This window comes from Schistocerca piceifrons, chromosome 3, assembly GCF_021461385.2.
Source record: "Schistocerca piceifrons isolate TAMUIC-IGC-003096 chromosome 3, iqSchPice1.1, whole genome shotgun sequence".
In the NCBI taxonomy this organism is placed as follows: domain Eukaryota; kingdom Metazoa; phylum Arthropoda; class Insecta; order Orthoptera; family Acrididae; genus Schistocerca; species Schistocerca piceifrons.
In genome coordinates this window covers 136,529,232-136,552,463 of record NC_060140.1, presented here as the reverse complement: position 1 = coordinate 136,552,463, position 23,232 = coordinate 136,529,232, and the positions used below count along the sequence as shown (strand labels likewise).

At 46.8% G+C, this 23,232-nt stretch overlaps 1 protein-coding gene across 1 annotated transcript in view; it reads left to right on the top strand.

Annotated features, from left to right (window-relative positions):
- Window positions 1–23,232, top strand: part of LOC124787786 (arylsulfatase B-like) — a 331,394-nt gene that overhangs the window by 126,363 nt on the left and 181,799 nt on the right. The window contains exon 2 of the mRNA XM_047254689.1: window positions 21,288–21,423. Coding sequence (XP_047110645.1) covers window positions 21,288–21,423 — 136 coding nt within the window. The remainder of the gene's footprint in view (window positions 1–21,287; window positions 21,424–23,232) is intronic.

Genomic DNA, 23,232 nt, shown 5'->3' with positions numbered 1-23,232 from the left:
AATCCAGTTGCGCAACTGGGACGATACTCCGCAGGCACGCGGTTTGATTAGAAATCTCCTGTGAGGAACCGTGTCAAAAGCCTTCTGGAACTCTAAAATGTGGAATCAGTTTGAGATGTTCCGACGATAGCACTCCTTACTTCGTGCGAATAAAGAGCTAGTTGTGTTTCATACGAACGATATTTTTTGAATCACCGCAGACTATGTGTCAATAGATCTCTTGTTTTTTTTTTTCGAGGCAATTCATAATTTTCGAACTTGTTATGTGTTGCAAAATTCTACTGCATATCGACGTCATTGATTCTTGAGTATTTGTGTGACCTGTGAAGAGGACGTCCTTCATCACGTAGAAGGGAATCCGATGACGAGTATTCGAAACACTGCCCACGACACGGGCTCCCGTAGAGCACTCACTCTCTCCGCTGTGTTCAAATGGCTCTGAGCACTATGGGACTTAACTACTGTGCTCATCAGTCCCCTAGAAATTAGAACTACTTAAACCTAACTAACCTAAGGACATCACACACATCCATGCCCGAGGCAGGATTCGAACCTGCGACCGTAGCAGTCGCGCGGTTCCGGACTGCGCGCCTAGAACCGCTAGACCACCGCGGCCGGCTCCGCTGTGTGTGCAGCGTGAAATGGAGATCTGAAAGTGATCCGATCTTCAAACTTCTTTTATGTCCGAACGGTACACTTCAAGACATGGGTTGCTTGTCAGAACTTTATCCAATAATGAGGGGTGAACACAACAGGTGGCATAATCCAATTTCCCAGAAACTTCGCTCAGTGGAGGAGGAGTCAAAATAAGCGAACTCGTGTGTCAGTTTACCCGTAGATACTCGACCGTTTCTGTAAAAACGTCAAAGTTTTCGACCTAAGTGAGATGCCTTTAAGCACGCCATAATCTCATCCCAATTGGTGACGTAATGGCTAGCGTCGAAGCCTCTCAGTTATGTGCCCCGTGTTCGAAACCCGATTTTTTATTTATTTTTATCTTCATTTATCTACTCATGTCCGCAGAAGTTTACTACACGAATGTTTCTTATCAAGTTAGGGGATACAAGACGTTTCATTAATTCTAAACTTACAACTAGGTTTCGTAGTAAGTGTCGTACATTTATTATATAATATATATGTGTGTATAATATTTTCAGGGGTTACAAAATTTTTGAATTATCATATTCTTATAAGGCTCCGGGAGTAGACAACATTCCATCAGAACTACTGACAGCCTCGGGAGAGCCAGTCCTGGCAAAACTCTACCATCTGGTGAGCAAAATGTGTGAGACAGGCGAAATACCCTCAGACCTCAAGAAGAATGTAATAATTCCAGTCCCAAAGAAAGCAGCTGTTGACAGATGTCAAAATCACCGAACTATCAGTTTAATAAGCCATGGCTGCAAAATAATAACACGAATTATTTACGAATTATTTACAGACGAATGGAAAAACTGGTAGAAGCCGACGTCGAGGAAGATCAGTTTGAATTCCGTAGAAATGTTGGGACACGTGAGGCAATACTGATCCTACGACTTATCTTTGACGATAGATTAAGGAAAGGCAAACCTACGTTTCTAGCATTTTTACACCTAGAGAAAGCTTTTCACAACGTTGACTGGAATACTCTCTTTCAAATTCTGATGGTGGCAGGGGTAAAATACAGGGAGCGAAATGATATTTACAATTTGTACAGAAACCAGATGGCAGTTATAAGAGTCGAGGGACATGAAAGAGAAGCAGTGGTTGGGAAGGGAGTGAGACAGGGTTGTAGTCTCTCCCCGATGTTGTTCAATCTGTATATTGAGCAAGCAGTAAGGGAAACAAAACAAAAATTCGGAGTAGATATTAAAATCCATGGAGAAGAAATAAAAACTTTGAGGTTCGCCGATGACATTATAATTCTGTCAGAGACAGCAAAGGACTTGGAAGAGCAGTTGAACGGAATGGACAGTGTCTTGAAAGGAGGATATAAGATGAACATCAACAAAAGCAAAACGAGGATAATGGAATGTAGTCGAATTAAGTCAGGTGATGCTGAGGGAATTAGATTAGAAAATGAGACACTTAAAGTAGTAAAGGAGTTTTGCTATTTGGGGAGCAAAATAACTGATGATGGTCGAAGTAGAGAGGATATAAAATGTAGACTGGCAATGGCAAGGAAAGCGTTTCTGAAGAAGAGAAATTTGTTAACATATAGTGTACATTTAAGTGTCAGGAAGTCGTTTCTGAAAGTATATGTATGGAGTGTAGCCATGTATGGAAGTGAAACATGGACGATAACTAGTTTGGACAAGAAGAGAATAGAATATTTCGAAATGTGGTGCTGCAGAAGAATGCTGAAGATTAGATGGGTAGATCACATAACTAATGAGGAGGTACTGAATAGGATTGGGGAGAAGAGGAGTTTGTGGCACAACTTGACTAGAAGAAGGGATCGGTTGGTAGGACATGTTCTGAGGCATCAAGGGATCACAAATTTAGTATTGGAGGGCAGCGTGGAGGGTAAAAATCGTAGAGGGAGATCAAGAGATGAATACACTAAGCAGATTCAGAGGGATGTAGGCTGTAGTACGTACTGGGAGATGAAGATGCTTGCACAGGATAGAGTAGCGTGGAGAGCTGCATCAAACCAGTCTCAGGACTGAAGACCACAACAACAACATTCTTATATGTCATTCTTATATCAATTCTTATATTTTATTCTTATGTTTATTCTACAGGAAGGTTTATTGCATTCTCTTGTGTGATTCCGATCGTAGAAACATTGGAAACAGAAATTCCGAACACCATAAGCATCGCACAAAGGCAGGTTTGAAATATGGACATTTCTTCGAACGAATCTCGCCCAGGAAAGAAACGTCTTTAATATCGCTGAAGATTTCTAATATTGGAAATAATTTCGCAGCGAACCGAGCACAACGGATCACTTTACTGAAAACTGGGGCTTACAATTGATTATGAATCAAGGTACACTATAGGAATTTCATCGAAAGCAGTTTCAAATAATTTTGTCATTCGTTTAGTGTATTTTCATCTTTTTAAAAAAAATTCATTCACCAGACATACGATAGACGAATAAGGACAACACTGAAAATTAATAAACGTTGGAGAACGTTCGTGTAGTAATCTTGTACGGATATGTGGTAGACAAATACAAAAGCAAAAATAAAAATAATAATCGGGTTTCGAACACAGGACACTGAATGTTGATGTCGCGACGCCAGACACTGTGCCACCATCTCAACTGAACTGCTTACTCTCTTAAAGGTACATAAAGTAACTTGAGAACCTTGACCGTCGTTTTGTGAGACACGGTCGAATAAGCCGAGACACGTGTTCAAAAATGGTTCAACTGGCTCTGAGCACTATGGGGCTTAACATCTGAGGTCATCAGTCCCCTAGAACTTATTACTACTTAAACCTAACTAACCGAAGGACATCACACACATCCATACCGGAGGCAGTATTCGAACCTGCGACCGTAGCGGTCACGCGGTTCCAGACTGAAGCTCTGAGAACTGCTCGGCCACTGCGGCCGGCGACACGTGTTCGCTTATTTTGGCTCCTCTTCCATTGAGTAAAGTTCACGGAAATTCGGCTTATGACACTTGCCGTATTTTCCTCGTGAGTCCCCTCTATAATCCCTAGAAGTCTTTAATAGGAATTGTGAAAACTCTGTATCGTTAGTCTATTGGTTTGACGAATCAGAACCGAAGGACAAGCGCAGGTTTGGTGAGAATATGTTTGGATTAATGACCCAACGTACTTAGCGTCCGTAACCACGGAGGTTATGGCAGGCATATGGCGCATGGATATCCGAATGGTTTCTACTTACAACTGCATACTATAGAAATGTCGCACTTCTCGCCAAATGGTGGAAACACTTTCCACATACCAGAGCAAACTTGCTGCCTGGAGTGGGTCGGTTAGGAAAACATGTCACGGACGCCGAGTGTCTTCAGCGGCTCTTACACTCGTCTGACTGCAGTTCATACCTGGCACACGCGGGCGCTGGCGTAACGCCATGCACGATCACTCGGTGCAGTCCACATGAGTACGCCGCTACTCAAGACCATAATCCACACATTCCATCCAACTGCCAACACTAGATTCTAGCGGAGTCCCGCCGTGCCACCGTTCAGAAAGCAGAAGAACTTGACAGGTGGCGACTATTCATTGATCATGGATTGTCCATTGTTACCATTTATTTGACGTTCAAAATGCTGCTCACTCGAAAAGGTGTAACAGGTTGGTTCTTAGAAAGAACACTGCCGATATCCTTGCCCTTCCTTCTCCAATCCGTGGTCACGCTTCTTCTGTTAGTGAGGTGGTCGTCGACTGGATGTTAAACGCTAACCTTCTTTCTGCCTTTTCTGACTAAAAATTGAGGTTTTTTTGTTCTCATTCATTATTTGCCTCAATACTGTCTCGACTGTTCCCACTTTTTCCATATGTATTACGTTGGTTCATAAGTCCGTAGTGATTTCCTATAGGTTTAGCAAACACAACAGATACACATAATAGAGACTTTAGTCATCAATAATATATTATCTTTCGCTATTTACAACAGTCTGCCAAGGCTGAGGTAACTTTTCAATTCTACGAGGTTGGGATGACATGGTTTTGATGCGAAGAACTCGGCAAACGATGTTCGGATTGTACGAGGGTTGCCCAGAAAGTAATGCACCGCATTTTTTTATCCAACAATTCTTTATTGAACGTAATGAAAATTACACACACGAAGTGTTAGGAAGTCGTTTCTGAAAGTATTTGTATGGAGTTTAGCCATGTATGGAAGTGAAACATGGACAATAAATAGTTTGGTCAAGAAGAGAATAGAAGCTTTCGAAATGTGGTGCTACAGAAGAATGTTGAAGATTAGGTGGGTAGACCACATAACTAATGAGGAGGTACTGAACAGGATTGGGGAGAAGAGAAGTTTGTGGTACAACTTGACTTGAAGAAGGGATCGGTTGGTAGGACATGTCCTCAGGCATCAAGGCTAACAATCGTAGAGGGAGACCAAGAGATGAATACACTAAGCAGATTCAGAGGGATGTAGGTTGCAGTAGGTACTGGGAGATGAAGGAGCTTGCACAGGATAGATTAGCATGGAGAGCTGCATCAAACCAGTCTCAGGACTGAAGACCACAACAACAAACAAGATGGCATAGGTCATCCTTCGATCGATTATAGAAGTTGGAAACCTATTCAGGGAATATTCGTTCACGTTTTTGTTGAACGCAGTTGGTTTTTATCATCCTGTATTAAAATATTTCTTTTATCAATAGTGCAAATTATAAACAATGTTTTGTGAGTAGAATAAAAATTCAAATGGTAAACTTAACTGCCTTTTTGGACGTTATTTTACCAGCTAACTAAAAAAAGGAAAGCCTTGAACCCCTTCCACTAAATCTAGTTAGTATTAAGATTCTTTTACAGGGACTGCAGTGGAGCTGACGCTGAAAACATTAAGTATTTGATTATATCATCGCTAGTCTCACTGAACTCTTCTGAACTGTACATGTCATGTGTGGTCTGGCGTCTCCTTACCAGCAACAGGTCCCAGGTTCAAACAAGTCAATTCCCTAAAAAAACACGCTCAGAGCGTCGTTGCGCGAAAGTCGTAGGGAGACACGACTCAGAACAAACAGACACCACGCAGAATGCTAGAACTGTAGTATACATCGGTCGGCCAAAACATTACGACCAGTGCCCACCGCGACGCTGAATGCCGCTTGGTGGCGTCGTTGCGGGCACGTGACGCGGTAACAAACATGTGCAAGCCGACCAGACACGGACTGAAGATCACCCCAGCGAAGATATGGTTTGCAAATGCGGAAATCCATTAACATAAGTGACTTTGACAAAGGACAGATTATTAGTACGCAAAGCCTGCGAACGAGTACCTCGGAAGCGGCGAAGCTGGTCGAATGTTCTCGTGCTAAGGTCGTGAGTATCTACGGAAAGAGGTAGAAGGACAGCGAAACTACCACTAGGCGCAAAATGGTTTGACATCCACGACTTTTCACAGAACGTGGGGTTCAGTGGCTTTATGCTTTGGGAGACATTCTCCTGAACTTGCGTGGGACCTGTGGTAGTAATCGAAGATACGCTGACAGCTGGGAACCACCTGAATCTCTTCGTGCTTGACTTCTTTCTCGACGGCGATGTCATCTTTCAACAGTGTAATAGTCCATGTCTCGGAGCCAGAACTGTGCTACAATGGTTTGAGGAGAATTATAGTGAACTCACGTTGATACCTCGGCGACCAATTTCACTTGATGTCAATCCTGTGGAATCCATCTGGGTCGCTATAGGGTGCCAACACCACATACGCAAATCAGCTGCCCGCTATTTACGCGAATCACGTGATATGCGATGGTTCAAATAGCTCTAAGCACTATGGGACTTAACATCTTAAATCATCAGTCCCCTAGACTTAGAACTACTTAAACCTGACTAACCTAAGGACACCACACACACATCCATGCCCGAGGCAGCATTCGAACCCGCTACTGTAGCAGCAGCGCGGTTCCGGACTGAAGCGCCTAGAACTACTGGGCAGCCGGCGTGACATGTGAGTAGAGAATATGGACTATCAGACCAATTGTGTGATTGGATTGAAGAGTTCTTAGATAACAGAACGCAGCATGTCATTCTCAATGGAGAGAAGTCTTCTGAAGTAAGAGTGATTTCAGGTGTGCCGCAGGGGAGTGTCGTAGGATCGTTGCTATTCACAATATACATAAATGACCTTGCGGATAACATCAGAAGTTCACTGAGGCTTTTTACGGATGATGCTGTGGTATATTGGGAGGTTGTAACAATGGAAAATTGTACTGAAATGCAGGAGGATCTGCAGCGAATTGACGCATGGTGCAGGGAATGGCAATTGAGTCTCAATGTAGACAAGTGTAATGTGCTGCGAACACATAGAAAGAAAGATCCTTTATCATTTAGCTACAATATAGCAGGTCAACATCTGGAGGCAGTTAATTCCATAAATTATCTGGGAGTAGGCATTAGGAGTGATTTATAACGGAATTATCATATGAAGTTGATCGTCGGTAAAGCAGATGCCAGACTGAGATTCATTGGAAAAATCCTAAGAAAATGCAATCCGAAAACAAAGGAAGTAGGTTAAAGTAGACTTGTTCACCCACTGCTTGAATATTGCTCACCAGTGTGGGATCCGTACCAGATAGGGTTGATGGAAGAGATAGAGAAGATCCAACGGAGAGCAGCGCGTTTCGTTACAGGATCATTTAATAATCGCGAAAGCGTTACGGAGATGATAGATAAACTCCAGTGGACGACTCTGCAGGAGAGACGCTCAGTAGCTCGGTACTGGCTTTTGTTGAAGTTTCGAGAACATACCTTCACGGAGGAGTCAAGCAGTATATTGCTCCCTCCTACGTAAATGTCGTGAAGAGACCATGAGGATAAAATCAGAGAGATTAGAGCCCACACAGAGGCATACCGACAATCTTTCTTTCCACGAACAGTACGAGACTGGAATAGAATGGAGAACTGATAGAGGTACTCAAGTTACCCTCCGCCACACACCGTCAGGTGGCTTGCGGAGTATGTACGTGCATGTAGATGTAGACATCTAATGCCACATACTTCCACAAACATACCAAAAAACTGTCGGGTCCCTGATGCGCAGAATCAGTAACGTATTTCGTTCCAAAGACGGATAAGCAAGCTATTAAGCATGTGGTCATAAGGTTTTGGCTCATCAGTGTATCCTTTACATGGTCGCACGGACCACAAAATGATTGATATCGAAATAAGTGACCAAGGGATAGAACAGCAACAGAAATCGCTCAACAGAGGCAAACGCATTGGCCCTGTTGCGATACGAATATGATTCCACAAAGAGTATGAGAAGGAACTTGCCTCACTTCTAGTAGCAGGATACCGTAGGTCTCTGGAGTAGAGAAGTTTTCCTGATGATTGGAAAAAAAACCAAAGGTCACCCCAGTTTTCAAGAAACGTCGTCAAACAGACGCATAAAACTATATCCCTATATCTCAGACACCAGTCTGTTGTAAAACTTTGGAACATATTTTGTGCTCGCGTATTACGACATTTCTGGAGATCGAAAATCTCCTCTGTGGGAATCCATGCGGGTTCCGAAAACAATGATCACGTGAAACCCAGCTTGCTCTGCCCGTCGCAAAAGATAAAGCAGAAAATACGGGCGCCCAGCTAGGTGTCGTGCTCCCTGAGCCGTAAGGCATTCGATACAGTTCCTCATTACCGCTTAATGAACAAAATACGACTGTATTGAATATCATACTACCTGTGTGATTGGACTGAAGGGTTTTTAGCAAACAGAACACTGCATCTCTCTCTCAACAGAGAGAGGTCTTCAGACGTAAAAGTAACTTCAGGCATGCCCCCAGGAAGTGTTATAGGACCATTACTTTTCATAATATGTGTAAGTGACTTATTAGATGACGTCGGAAGTTCCGTGAGGCTTTCCATGGCTGATATTGTATATAGAGAAATCTCAACACTAGTAGACTGAAGAGCCAAAGAAACTGGTATACCTGCCTAATATCGTGAAGGGCCCCCGCGAGCAGGTAGAAGTGCCCTAACACGACATGGCATGGACTCGACTAATGTCTGAAGTAGTCCTGGAGGGAATTGACAACATGAATCCTCCCTGGCCTGTGCATCAATCCGCAAGAGAACGACGGGGTGGCTATCTCCTCTGAATAGCACGTTGCAAGGCACCTCAGATATGTTCAATAACGTTCAGGGCTGGGGAGTTTGGTGGGCAGCGGAAGAGTTTATACTCAGGAAGTGTTCCTGGAGCCACTCTGTAGCAATTCTGGACATGTGGAGTGTCGCATTGGCCTGCTGGAATAGCCCAAGTCAGTCGAAATACACAATGGACATGAATGGATGCAGGTGATCAGACAGGATGCTTACGTACGTGTCACCTGTCACAGCCGTATCTAGAAGTATCAGGGGTCCCATATCACTTCGACTGCACACGCCCCTCGCCATTACAGAGCCTCCACCAACTTGAACAGCCCCTTGATAACATGCAGGATCCATGGATTCACTGAGGTTCTCTCCACACTCGTACACGTCCATCTGCTCGATGCAATTTGAAACGACACTCGTCCGACCAACCAACATATTTCCAGTCATCAACAGTCGAATGTCGGTATTCGTGGGCCCAGGTTAGGCAGAAAGCTTTGTGTTGCGTAGTCATCAAGGGTACACGAGTCGGCCTTCGGCTCCGAAAGCCCATACCGATAATTTTTCGTTGAGTACTTCGCACCCTGACACTTGTTCATGACGCAGCACTGAAATCTGCAGCAGTTTGCGCAAGGGTTGCACTCCTGTCACGTTGAACGATTCTCTTCAGTCGTCGTTGGTCCCGTTCTTGCAGGATCTTTTTCAGGCCGCAGCGATGTCGGAGATTTGATGTTTTTAATTTTAATTTTAATAATCAACAGCCTCAGTTGCACCGTTTACCTAGAATTTACCTAGGTTTCAGTCGGCATAGCCTAACCTTCTTCAGAATAACAGTAACTACCGCCTGTCCATAGTGGACATCGTCAAAATAAAACTACAAATCCATAAATTATAGTCAGACTGTAAAAACTTACAGTACTGAGTTCCAGTACAGCACTCGTGGCTGCCGCATAGCGGTCGCGAAGATTGGCCGAGGCAGTTTCAGATAAGTTTTTACTGTCTGACGATAATTTATGGATTTGTAGTTTTAGCTTGACGATGTCCACTATGGACAAACGGTAGTTACTGTTATTCTGAAGAAGGCTGGGTTATCCCGACTGAAACCTAGGTAAATTCTAGGTAAACGGTGCAACTGAGGCAGTAGATTATTAAAATTAAAATTAACATTTATACAGTTTCTAACAGGGCCGCGAAATGTTGAAGATATTTAAATTTGATGTTTTACCGGATTCCTTATAGCCACGGTACACTCGTGTAATGGTCGTACAGGAAAATCTCCACCTCATCGCTACCTCGGAGATGCTGTGTCCCATCGCTCATGCCCGACTATAACACCACGTTCAAACTCACTCAAATCTTGATAACCTGCCACTGCAGCAGCAGTAACCAATCTAACAACTGCTCCAGACACCTGTTGTCTTATATAAGTCGACCGCAGCACCGTATTCTGTCTGTTTACATATCTCTCTATTTGAATACGCATGCCTATACCAGTTTCTTTGGCACTTCAATGTACATTGTAGCGAAATGCAGGAGCACCTGCAGTGGATCGACGCTTGTGGAGGGAGTAATAATTGATCCTGAACATATGTTACGCATTGTACATACGTAGACAGAAAGGCTCGTTATTGTAAGATTATGCGATTACATCACTGGAAGCAGTTACTTGCATAAAATATCTAGGAATCTGCGTACGGAGCTGTGAACAAAAACAACAGAAAGCTAATTGCAGGGTAGACAGATGCTAGACTGCGATTCATTGAAGGAATCCTCAGGAAGTGTAGTACATCAACAAAGGAGGTAGTTTACAAAACCTCGTTCGACCAGTACTTGAATATTGCTCGTCAGTATGGAATCCGTATCACGTCAGATTGACAGAGATAATAGTATCCAAAGAAGAGCGGCGCTTTTCGTTTCAGGTTCATTTAGTAAGTACGAAATCGTTACGGAGATCATTAGTCAACTCCAGTGGCAGACGATGCAAAAGAGGCGTTGCGAAATGCGGTGTGGGCTCCAATAGCGTACATTCCTAAAGGAGTCAACAAATATATTGCTTCTTTCTTCGCATATGTCGCAAAAAGAGCATGAAGAGAAAATGAAAAAGATTCGAGGTCGCACGGAGACGTGTCAGCTATCGGTATTCCCGTCAACTATTCGCGACTGGAATAGCGGAGGGGGATCAGACAGTGGTGGACGAGGCACTGTACGCCACAAACTGCAAAGAGGTTTCCGGAATGTATATGTAGGTATAGTCTTAGGTACACTACTGGCCATTAAAATTGCTACACCATAAAGATGACGTGCTACAGACGCGAAATTTAACCGTCAGGAAGAAGATTCTGTGATATGCAAATGATTAGTTTTTCAGAGCATTCACACGAGGTTGGCGCCGGCGGCTTCCAACCGATTTCTAATACACAAAATGCAGTTGACCGGCGTTGCGTGGTGAAACGTTGTTGTGATGCCTCGTGTAAGGAGGAGAAATGCGTACCATCACGTTCCCGACTTTGATAAAGGTCGGATAGTAGCCTATCGCGATTGCGGTTTATCGTATCGCGACATTGCTTCTCGCGTTGGTTGAGATCCAGTGACTGTTAGCAGAATATGGAATCGGTGGGTTCAGGAAGGTAATACGGAACGCCGTGCTGGATTCCAACGGCCTCGTATCACTAGCAGTCGCGATGACAGGCATCTTATCCGCATAGCTGTAACGGATCGTGCAGCCACGTCTCGATCCCCGAGCTAACAGATGGGGACGTTTGCAAGACAACAACCATCTGCACGAACAGTTCGACGACGTTTGCAGCAGCATGGACTATCAGCTCGGAGGCCATGGCTGAGGTTACCCCTGACGCTGTATCACAGACAGGAGCGCCTGTGATGGTGTACTCAACGAAGAACCTGGGTGCACGAATGGCAAAATGTCATTTTTTCGGATGAATCCAGGTTCTGTTTACAGCAGCATGATGCTCGCATCCGTGTTTGGCGACATCGCGGTGAACGCACATTGGAAGCGTGTATTCGTCATCGCCATACCGGCGTATCATCCGGCTTGATGGTATGGGGTGCCATTGGTTACACGTCTCGGTCACCTCTTGTTCGCATTGACGGCACTTTGAACAGTGGAAGTTATATTTCAGATGTGTTGCGACCTGTGGCTCTACCCTTCATTCGATCCCTGTGAAACCCTACATTTCAGCAGGATAATGTACGACCGCATGTTGCAGGTCCTGTACGAGCCTTTCTGGATACAGAAAATGTTCGACTGCTGCCCTGGCCAGCACATTCTCCAGATCTCTCACCAACTGAAAACGTCAGGTCAATGGTGGCCGAGTAACTGGCTGTACCTGTACACGCCATCCAAGCTCTGACTCAATGTCCAGGTGTATCAAGGCCCTTATTACGGCCAGAGGTGGTTGTCCTGGGTACTGATTTCGCAGGATCTATGCACCCAAATTGCGTGAAAACGTAATCACATGTCAGTTCTAGTATAATATATTTGTACAATGAATACCCATTTATCATCTGCATTTCTTCTTGGAGTAGCAATTTTAATGCCCAGTAGTGTATTTGGTTGAAATGGCAAACTTTAAATTTGTGTGATTTACAATGTGAGTAGATCTCATGTGGAGGGCATGACAGTTATCATTGATTCATTCCACTTTTCGCACCACACAGGTTTCTTCTCGCTTTTTAATTCGTTTTGACCTTCTGAAGACTTTATTAGTCAATCAACGACAGCGTCGTCTCCAAATAATCTAAGAGTACTGCCAAAATTCTCTCACTGATTGTTTACAGAATTTGAATACAGCAGAAGGTCTATAACACTTGCTTGGGGAACGCCAAACATGACTTTGGTTTCATGACATTCCGTCAGTCATCGCGAACTGTGACCTTCCTGACAGTGATCACGAATCCAGTCGCATAACCTTAAAGATAATCCGTGGCAGGCGATTAGATTAGACGCCACTTTGAGTAACGGCGTCGACAGTGTTCTGGGAATCCAGAGATTTGGAATCATCTTGAGAGCCTCTGTCGATAACACATTACTTCGTGTGTATAAAGACCGACATTTTCTGATCCGAGCTGGTTAAGTGTCTTGGAGGTATTTCGTAATGTTAGAACACAGTGTATATTCCAAAATCCTACTAAAAATCAATGTCAATTATATGGGTTTATAATACAGCGGATTACTTTTAATTCGTTATTTGTTTATTGTTGTAATCTGTGCAACTTTCCAGTCTTCAGGTATTGTTCTTTCGTCGAGCGAACATTTGTATATTGTTGCTAAAAATGAAGCTATCGCATCAGAATGCTCGAAAAGGAACCTAACTGGTATACAGTCAAGCTTTTTCACTTAAGGTGCTTCATGTATTTCATCTTCTTTGCGAAGAATTTTTGGAAAACCGTGTTTGGTAACTCTGCTTTAGTGACACTGATAGAGTAACATTTGGCATTGCTATCACAAAGTGAAGATACTGATTTTGTCTTGCTGCTGGTACACTTTACGAACGACCAGAATTATTGTGGATTTTCCTACAGATTTCGAGACGGAGTTCCGTTGTGGAAACTTCTGAAAGCGTTTCACACTGAAGTCTGCACTAAGTTTCGAGTATTTGGACTGTGTCGGAGATTTTGCGTTCTTTTTAATCTGGTTCGATCCATTGTAAATGGTTTGTGGAAGCCTGCGACTGTGAAAACAATGGGTTTGCTTATAAATAACTTTCCTGCTATCAGTCACGATTTTTCTTATTTAGATTTTACACGACAGGTTTTGGGATTTGGTTCCTATTGTCACGTGCGTTTTTCTCTGTGTGCTATGCCATTCTTACGTAATGTTTTCCATGTGTGAGGTTCTGCTTTGTTCTGTTGACTTTAAAACTCTGCACAAACGGGTCATAAGAAAACTTAAGGTCAATAGATTAAAGCAGAATCTCACACAGCAAAAATTATACGTAAAAATGGCCTAATACACAGGAGAAAACGCAGTTCACAGTGGAAATCATTTCCTGAAAAGCGTTGTGTAGCAATTTTAATGGCCAGTAGTGTACCTAAGACTATACCTACATATACGCTCCGGAAACCTCTTTGCAGTTTGTAAAAAAAAAAAAAAAAAAATCGTGAATGTAAGAGCGGTATTGTCCACGGTGTCTAGCGTTCTATATCTTAAAAACAAGTCTTATTGAAACAGCTCGTACAACGCACATGACGCAGCGTTGAGCACACAGCTATTTGACGGCCGTTGCCTGTGTTGTGTCGATGTGGCGGCTACTCAAAGCGTGGGCGGCGCTGCACGCTGGCACTCCCACGCACGCTCGACCGTCACCATGGCAGGGATGGCCGCTATCGCCGAAACAAACGGTTTTCGCTTATATATCCGTTTTTTCACGCAAGTTTAACCTGACTGTTAAAACAGCTTAAAATAACAGGTTTCTGAAATAGCCGATTTTCGGTTTTTTTCTTCCTACTATTTCCTGTAATAAACGTAGAAATCGAACAAAGATTGAAAAATTTTAACTCTCTCAGTTTCAAAATATATAGAGTCAAATTATTAAATCAAATAGGAACGTAAAAGAAAACCTAGTCCGTCCACTCACTCATTATTTCTCCGATTCATTCTAATTATTTTATACTCTGTTCAAAAATTATGTTGTGATCGGCGATCCTACCACTATTTGGGCTTTTTTTTTTTTTTTTTTTTTGTAGGGTTTAAGGGCGCTCAACTGCTGAGGTCATTAGCGCCCAGTCACTGGTGTTAGAGCAAATGGAATCTGCTAAAACTCAAGGGGATGGGGGGACACCAGAAGCACCTGACAAAGATGCAGATAAAATAAGTAAAAAGGTTAAATGTCTTTGGACAAGCCAGTTAAAGTTATAAAACGCAGAATACGAGCAGCTGCTCGAGCGTCATCAGCTAAAACATCCGGTAAAGTAGATGGCAGGGACAGGATAACACGAAATTGATTAAAACGGGGACACGACAATAAAACATGGCGCACTGTTAATGCCTGACCACAAGGGCACTGCGGGGCTGGATCACCGGAGAGCAGGTAGCGGTGGCTAAACCGGCGATGCCCAATCCGCAACCTGGTCAGAAGGACCTCCTCGCGCCGAGATGGTCGGGAGGATGTTGTCCAAGCAGTTGGGAGCGGTTTTACTGCCCGGAGCTTGTTTCCTTGGAGGGATGACCAAGCATCCCACCACAACGACACAAGCCTCTTACAGACATCCCCACAAGCGTCAGATGACGGGACACAATGGGAGGCTGGCCGAGGCAGGAGGACTGCAGCCTTGGCTGCAGCATCCGCAGCCTCATTCCCAGGCACTCCTACATGTCCGGGAACCCACAGAAAGCTGACAGAACCATCATTATTAGCGAAAGAATGGAGGGACTGCTGTATCCATCGAATCAAGGGCTGGACCGGATAGGGAGCTCCAAGGCTCTGAAGAGCACTGAGCGAGTCAGAGCAGAGTACATACGATGAATGGCGGTGGCGGCGGGCATACTGAACGGCCTGATGGAGAGCAAAAAGCTCGGCCGTAAAGCTGGAACATTGGTCGAGGAGCCGGTATTTAAAGGTGGCGGCCCCGACGACAAAGGCACAGCCGACACCATCGTCAGTTTTGGAGCCATCGGTGTAAATAAAGGTGTGACCGGCAAGTCGAGCACGAATTTCGACAAACCGTGAGCAATACACTGCAGCCGGAGTACCCTCCTTCGGGAGTGAGCTGAGGTCGAGATAAATAGGAACCGGAGCCTGGAGCCAAGTGGTGTCGGGCTCTCACCCTCTCTGAAGGTGGTAGGGAGGGCAAAATCCAATTGTCGAAGCAGGCGACGGAAGCGGACTCCGGGTGGCAGCAGGGCAGACACATACAACCCGTACTGACGGTCGAGAGAATCGGCGAAGGACTCGTAAGAGGGGTGGTCGGGCATAGACAACAACCGGCAGGCATACAGACACAGCAGTACGTCGCGCCGGTAAGTCAATGGTAATTCGGCAGCTTCAGCATAAAGACTCTCCACAGGACTAGTGTAGAAGGCTCCGGTCGCAAGACGTATCCCCCGATGGTGGATGGAGTTGAGGCGGCGTAAGAGGGACGGCCGAGCGGACGAGTAGACGAAGCTCCCATAATCCAGCTTCGATCGGACTATGGACCGATACAAGCGAAGCAGGACAGTGCGATCCGCTCCCCAAGATGAACCGCTAAGAACTCTTAGGACATTAAGGGAACGTGTACAACGGGCCGCCAAATAAGAGACATGTGGAGACCAACACAGTTTCCTGTCCAACGTGAGCCCTAAAAACTTAGTTGTGTCCACGAATGGGAGAAAAACGGGACCGAGATGTAAGGATGGCGGAAGGAACGCTTTATATCGCCAAAAGTTGATACAAACTGTCTTCTCTTCAGAGAACCGGAAGCCATTTGCCACGCTCCATGAGTAGAGGCTGTCTAGACAACGCTGAAGGCAGCGCTCCAGGAGGCATGTTCTCTGGGCACTGCAGTAGATCGCGAAGTCATCGACAAAGAGGGAGCCTGAGACATTAGGTGGAATGCAATCCATAATTGGATTGATCGCTATGGCAAAAAGGGCTACGCTCAAGACGGAGCCCTGAGGCACTCCGTTCTCCTGGAGGAAGACGTCGGACAATACGGAACCCACACGTACCCTAAACTTTCGATCCGTTAAAAAGGAATCAATAAAATGGGGCAGGCGACCGCGTAGGCCCCACCTGTGCATAGTGCGGAGGATACCTCCTCTCCAACAGGTATCATAAGCCTTCTCCAAGTCGAAGAACACGGCTACCGTTTGGCGCCTTCGCAAAAAGTTGTTCATGATGAATGTCGACAGGGTCACAAGGTGGTCAACAGCGGAGCGGCGGCGACGAAAGCCGCATTGGACATTAGTAAGTAGTCGTCGAGATTCAAGAATCCAGACTAACCGAGCATTAACCATGCGCTCCATCACCTTACAGACACAGCTTGTAAGAGAAATGGGGCGGTAACTAGAAGGAAGGTGTCTATCCTTCCCAGGTTTGGGTATAGGAACAACAACGGCGTCACGCCAACGCATGGGGACTTGACCTTCGGTCCAGACGCGATTGTAGGTACGAAGAAGGAAGCTTTTGCCCGCCGGAGAAAGGTGTGCCAGCATCTGAACGTGAATGGCATCTGGCCCCGGAGCAGAGGACCGGGACAGTGCAAGCGCACGTTCGAGTTCCCGCATAGTAAAGGGGGCATTATAAGTTTCCAGATTCAGCGAGTGGAAGGAAGGTCGCCGAGCCTCTTCTGCCTCTTTCCTGGGAAGGAAGGCAGGATGGTAATGGGCGGAGCTTGAAACCTCCGCGAAAAAGCGGCCAAAGGCGTTGGAGACAGCCACAGGATCAACAAGGACCTCATTACCTGAGGTCAGGCCAGGTACCGAGGAGTGGGCCGCAATGCCCGACAGCCGGCGCAGGCTACCCCAAACGACAGAAGAGGGAGTGAAACTGTTAAAGGAGCTGGTGAAAGAGGCCCAACAAGCTTTTTTGCTGTCTTTGATGACTCTACGGCATTGCGCTCGGAGTCGTTTGTATTCTATACAATTCGCCAACGTAGGATGGCGGCGAAAGGTGCGTAAAGCACGTCGTCGAGCACGGATAGCGTCCCTACAAGCCTCGTTCCACCAGGGGACGGAAACGCGACGTGAAGAAGAAGTAGTACAAGGAATGGAACGTTCGGCAGCATTGATGATAACAGCCGTGAGGTATTCGACCTGACTGTCACAACTGGGAAAATCGTGGTCCGGAAAGGTCGCCAGGGAGGAGTAAAGTCCCCAGTCAGCTTTCAGTATGTTCCAGCTCGAAGGACGTGGGGATGGGGCTGGTGCAGGAGACGAACGACACAGGGGAAGTGGTCGCTCGAATAGGTGTCAGAAAGGACATACCACTCGAACCGACGGGCAAGAGTGGCAGAAGAGATCGAGAGGTCCAAGTGGGAGTAGGTATGAGTAGAGTCCGAGAGGAAAGTCGGGGCGCCGGTATTGAGGCAGACAAGATTGAGATGGTTGAAGACATCTGCCAAGAGGGAGCCTCTCTGACAGGATGCAGGAGAGCCCCAAAGGGGATGATGGGCATTGAAGTCGCCAAACAATAAAAACGGCGGGGGAAGCTGAACGATCAGGTGCATCATGTCAGCCCGACTAACAGCAGATGATGGTGGAGTGTAGATGGTACAAACTGAAAAAGTAAAAGCAGAAAGAGTAATGCGGACAGCTATTGCTTGGAGTGGGGTGGTCAATGGGATGGGATGGTAATAAACATCGTCCCGAACGAGCAACATGACCCCACCATGAGCTGGGATACCGTCCACAGGGGTGAGGTCATACCGCTCCGAGGTATAGTGGGTAAAGGCAATACGGTCAGTCGGGCGCAACTTGGTTTCCTGGAGACCAAGGACGAGCGGACAGTGCAGGCGGAGGAGCAGTTGTAATTCCTCCCGATTAGATCGGATACCTCGTATGTTCCAATGAAACAACGCCATCGCTAGTCAAAAGGTTGGTGGAACGAGATGGGGGAAGAGCTGGTCACCTCGACGGCCGCGGAGGGCCAGGTTGCGAGGGAACTACGCTACAACCGACGGGAGGCGGATCCGGTTCCATCGACTCGTCGCCAGCTGCGGCCGCTGTCCCTGGTTGTGTAGGACGGGCCGCATCATTTGCCGACGAAAGGCCGGCGGAGCGCCTGGCAGCAGAGCGTCCCGGCGAAACTGAGGACGGCCGGGAGCAGCGACTCACGGATGGAGCGTCAGACGAAACGCGCCGGGGTGGAGAGGGGGATAGAGACTTCTTCTTGGAGGCCTTCTTGGAAGGCCGAGGAGGCACAGGGATGGTGGGCTGGACCCGAAGAAGGTCCTCACGCGCGGGGTCCGTTTTGGAACGCCGGACCTCGGAAGCTGGGGTCCGGAACGTTTCCCCGATGGACGCCTGAGAAGAGGATCGCTTCTCAGGTGGCGTGGGGGGAGGAGGAGGAGGAAGGGTGGCCCCTGGGGCAGAGGGGGTGGGGGCCACGGGGGAGGAGGATTTGGAAGGGAGGGATTTGGGAGGCGGAGGCAGAGCCCCCTGATGGGTGGAGGAGGTGGAGGGGGGACAGGATAGGGGTGAGGATACCGCGGAAGGAGTGGACACAACTGAGGCAAACGAGGTGGTCAATGGCACGGGATGGAGGCGGTCATACTTCTTCCGGGCCTCAGAATAAAAGAGCCGATCCAAAGTTTTGATTTCTTGTATCTTTTTCTCCTTCTGATATGCGGGGCAGTCTGAGGATCTAGGCGAGTGGACGCCAGGACAATTAACGCACCGAGGTGGTGGGGTGCATGTATGTTCCTCACGAAGAGGACGTCCACAATCGCCACAAAGGGGCTCAGCCTCACACCGTGATGACATGTGCCCAAAGCGCAAACACCTAAAACAGCGCATAGGAGGCGGGACGTAAGGTCGCACGTCACACCGGTAGCACATCACCTTCACCTTCTCCGGGAGATCGTCCCCCTTGAAGGCGAGGATAAAGGCCCCGGTGTCGATGCGACGGTCTTTGGGGCCGCGCTGGACTCGCCGGACGAAATGCACGCCTCGGAGCTCCAGGTTGGCCCTGAGCTCCTCATCAGATTGCAGCAGGAGGTCACGATGAAAAATAACCCCCTGCGTCCTATTTAGTGCCAGATGTGGGACAATGGATACTGGGATGTCCCCTAGGCGGTCGCACGCCTGGAGCGCCGCCGACTGTGTGGCGGAGGTGGTCTTGATAAGGACAGACCCTGAACGCATCTTGCTGAGAGCCTCGATTTCCCCGAAGACGTCCTCAATGTGCTGAACAAAGAACATGGGCTTGGAGGTGGCGAACGTCCCCCCAACGGTTCGAGAACAGACCAAATAGCGGGGAAGTACTTCGCCCCAAGCCGGCGGGCCTGTCCCTCCTCCCATGGAGTGGCCAAGGGGGAAAGGGCAGGAGAACCAGAACTAGAAACGGTACCTTTTCTTTTGAAAGACTAGGCCGCAGAGCGACCAGATACATGTTGACGTTTCATCTGCGAAACGTCCGCCCCGATACCACCCACTCCGACCAGGGGCTCTCCCCACGGGCGCCACCCAGCCGCAGCAAGGGCCACCTGGCAGGATGACCATTGCCGGGAGTCCTGATGCCCCAAGGAGACGGGCATCTACTCCTTGGCCGACGTGGGGAGGGTGCAGCTCAGGTATCGGCAGTACGATCCCTGTGTTGTCAGGGGGCTACAACCTAGAGGGTACATGACGACCCCACCACAACGGGCTGGCTACCGTGCTGGATTTCTGGTGCCATGGAAAGTCCATCATGATCGCTGGTGCAGATGGAGATGCACTATGGGCGTAACTTGGACAACCCATCAGGCGTTGAGGCCCAATTTGAGGAATAGTGGGTAAGGTTACAACGCCGGTGCAATGCTGAGTGCCAAGGTCTTAGTGCACTTAGGACCAGTGGTACACCATGTAAGGTGTCCTTCCCCAAAAGGCTCGTACTTCTGTAGAATTTTGAAAAATGGAGGTCAAACCCCAAGGGGGACCATTACATGGAAGGCCGAAAAGGTTGAAACTCCTTTTAGTCGCCTCTTACGACAGGCAGGAATACCTCGGGCCTATTCTTACCCCGGACCCGCAGGGGGTATATTTGGGCTTTACGAACAGTCGGCGATAAAGCGTGGAAACTGAGACTGAAGAAATCTGTTTTTCGGGTTAATTTGTCCTTTTTCAAGGGCTGCGAGCAAATAAAGGCGTATTATCTAGACACACGCAACAGATCAGTGGTTTTATATTTTCAGTGTATACTATAAATGAATTGTTAAGGGTTTGATTTATTACTGTTCCCATAATTTCCTTCCTCCTGTATTATTTGACAGAAGTCAGATCTCTAAGCTTTTAAAGCAAATGGGGCGTTGTGCTTCACTGTTAAGTCACTTAGTAAAAATATTTCCAAACTGGGGCTGGTGCCATTCTGTAATACTACGAATGTCCGGCGAAGACAGCGAGAAACTAACGTATAGACCACGCGGGGACAAGTCTTGAACATTCCACGTGCAGGCGTACCTTAAGCCAAGACACACGCCAACAGCAACAAGCAGTGCTATACCAATTCTTATGCCATGTGTTTGTTGTTCGTTTCTGTCGGAATTGTTTTTAAAACATCACTGATAATTGTTCCCATTTTCTAATTTAACGCAAATTTCAAATCAACGCAAACTTTACGAATAAGATTACGTCCTTTTTGAACAACGTTTACTTAGAAACGAATAATTTTAGCACTACTGCTATGGCTAATTGATATTTCGATTTTTTACTCAATTATTAGCATAAAATATGACACCTATTATAACAGAGACCAAATAAATACCAAAAAATACCAGTTATTCAAAACCAAAATATCGGTATCGGTTATAATTTGGTGTATTTTTCGCATCCCTACACCGTGGCCTGCAGATAGCAGAGCTGCTGTGAGCCGCGCGGTGAGCCAGGCACTGGCCCGCAGCTTCTGATGTCGGACTGTTTGTTTCAGGGATCCACGGCCGCACCGGAACCGGAAGCTGACTCCAGCTGCTCGCCGGTGCCTGAAGCTGACAGCAGGTGCTCGCTAGTCCCTGAATCTGACACTGACAACCCGCCAGAACCTGCAGTGACGTCACTCACATTGGGTAAGTGGCTCCACATTCCTAGGAGAAACTCATTTGGAGAGAGGCAGTAGTCACCTGTTCGAATACGTGCAACAAGTAACTGCACTGGTGACCTTCCCACAGTGAGCCATATATGCTACACTGAAAAGCCAAAGAGACTGGTACACTTTCCTAATGTCGTGTAGGGACCCCTCGAGCACGCAGAATTGCCGAAACACGACGGTACATGGACTCGACTAATGTCTGAAGAAGTGCTGGAGGGAACTGACACCATGAATGCTGCTGGGCTGTCCACAAATCCGTAAGAATACGAGGGGTGGAGATCTCTTCTGAACAGAACGCTGCAAGGCATCCCAGATACTTCAATAATGTTCATGTCTGGGGAGTTCTGTGGCCAGCGGAAGTATTTAAGCTCATAAGGGTGTTTCTGAAGCCACACTGTAGCAATTCTAGACGGGTGGGGTGTCGCATTGTCCTTCTGGAAAGGGCCAAGTCCGTCGGAATGCACAATGGACACGAATGGATGCAGGTGATCAGACAGGATGTTTACGTACGTGTCACTTGTCAGAGTCGTGTCTAGAAGTATCAGGGTTCCCATATCACTCCAAATGCACACGCCCCAAACCATCCCAGAGCCTCCACTAGCTTGAACAGTTCCTTACTGTCCGCAGGGTCCATGGATTTATGAGGTTATCTCCACACTCGTACACGTCCATCTGCTCGATACAATTTGAAACGAGACTCGTCCGACCAGGCAACATGTGTCCAGTCATCAACAGTCCAATGTCGGTGTTGATGGGCCGAGGCATGGCATAAAGATTTGTGTCGTGTAGTCATCAAGGGTACACGAGTGGGCCTTCGGCTCTGAAGGCCCGGATCAATAATGTTTCGTTGAATGGTTCGCACGCTGACACTTGTTGATGGCCCAGCACTGAAATCTGCAGCAATTTCAAAGATTATCTTGAGTTGTCATTGGTTCCGTTCTTGCAGGAACTTTTTCCGGCCGCAGCGATTTCCGACGTTTGATGGTTTACCAGATTCCTGATATTCACGTTGCACTTGTGAAATGGTCGTTCGGGAAAATCCCCACTTCATCGCTACCTCTGAGATGCTATGTCCGATCACTCGTACGCCGACTATAACAGCACGTTCAAACTCAAGTAAGTGGTTGGACACAGCAATAACGCCATTACAGCACCAGTAACCAATCTAACAACTGCGCCGGACACTTGTTTTTCTTACATAGGCGTTGCCGACCGCAGCGCCGGATACTGCCTGTATACATATCTCTATAATCAAATACGGAAGCCTATGCCTGTTTCTTTGGCGCTTCAGTGTATAAGGGGCAGTCAAATAAAAACGAGATAAATAGAAAGAAGGAAGTAAATTCCTTATTATTTCAAAAGTAATCGCCGTAACTGTCAGTTCATTTGTCCCACTATGAGACAACACGGTCAATGCCTTCATCGAAGCCAGCCAGAGTAGCCGGGCGGTTCTAGGCGCTACAGTCTCGAACCACGCGACCGCTACGGTCGCAGGTTCGAATCTTGCCTCTGGCACGGATGTGTGTGATGTCCTTAGGCTAGTTAGGTTTAAGTAGTTCTAAGTTCTAGGGGACTGATTACCTCAGAAGTTAAGTCTCATAGTGCTCAGAGCCATTTGAACCATTTTGAACCTTCATCGAAAAATGTTTGCGATAGCCCGAGGAAGCATGATTATATCCTGGCGTGCACCTCTTCGTCCAGAACAAATCAAGGTCCACGAATGTCTTTTTTTCGGTGCACCTAAAATATGGAAATCGTGTGGGTAGAGATCGGGACCGTATGGAAG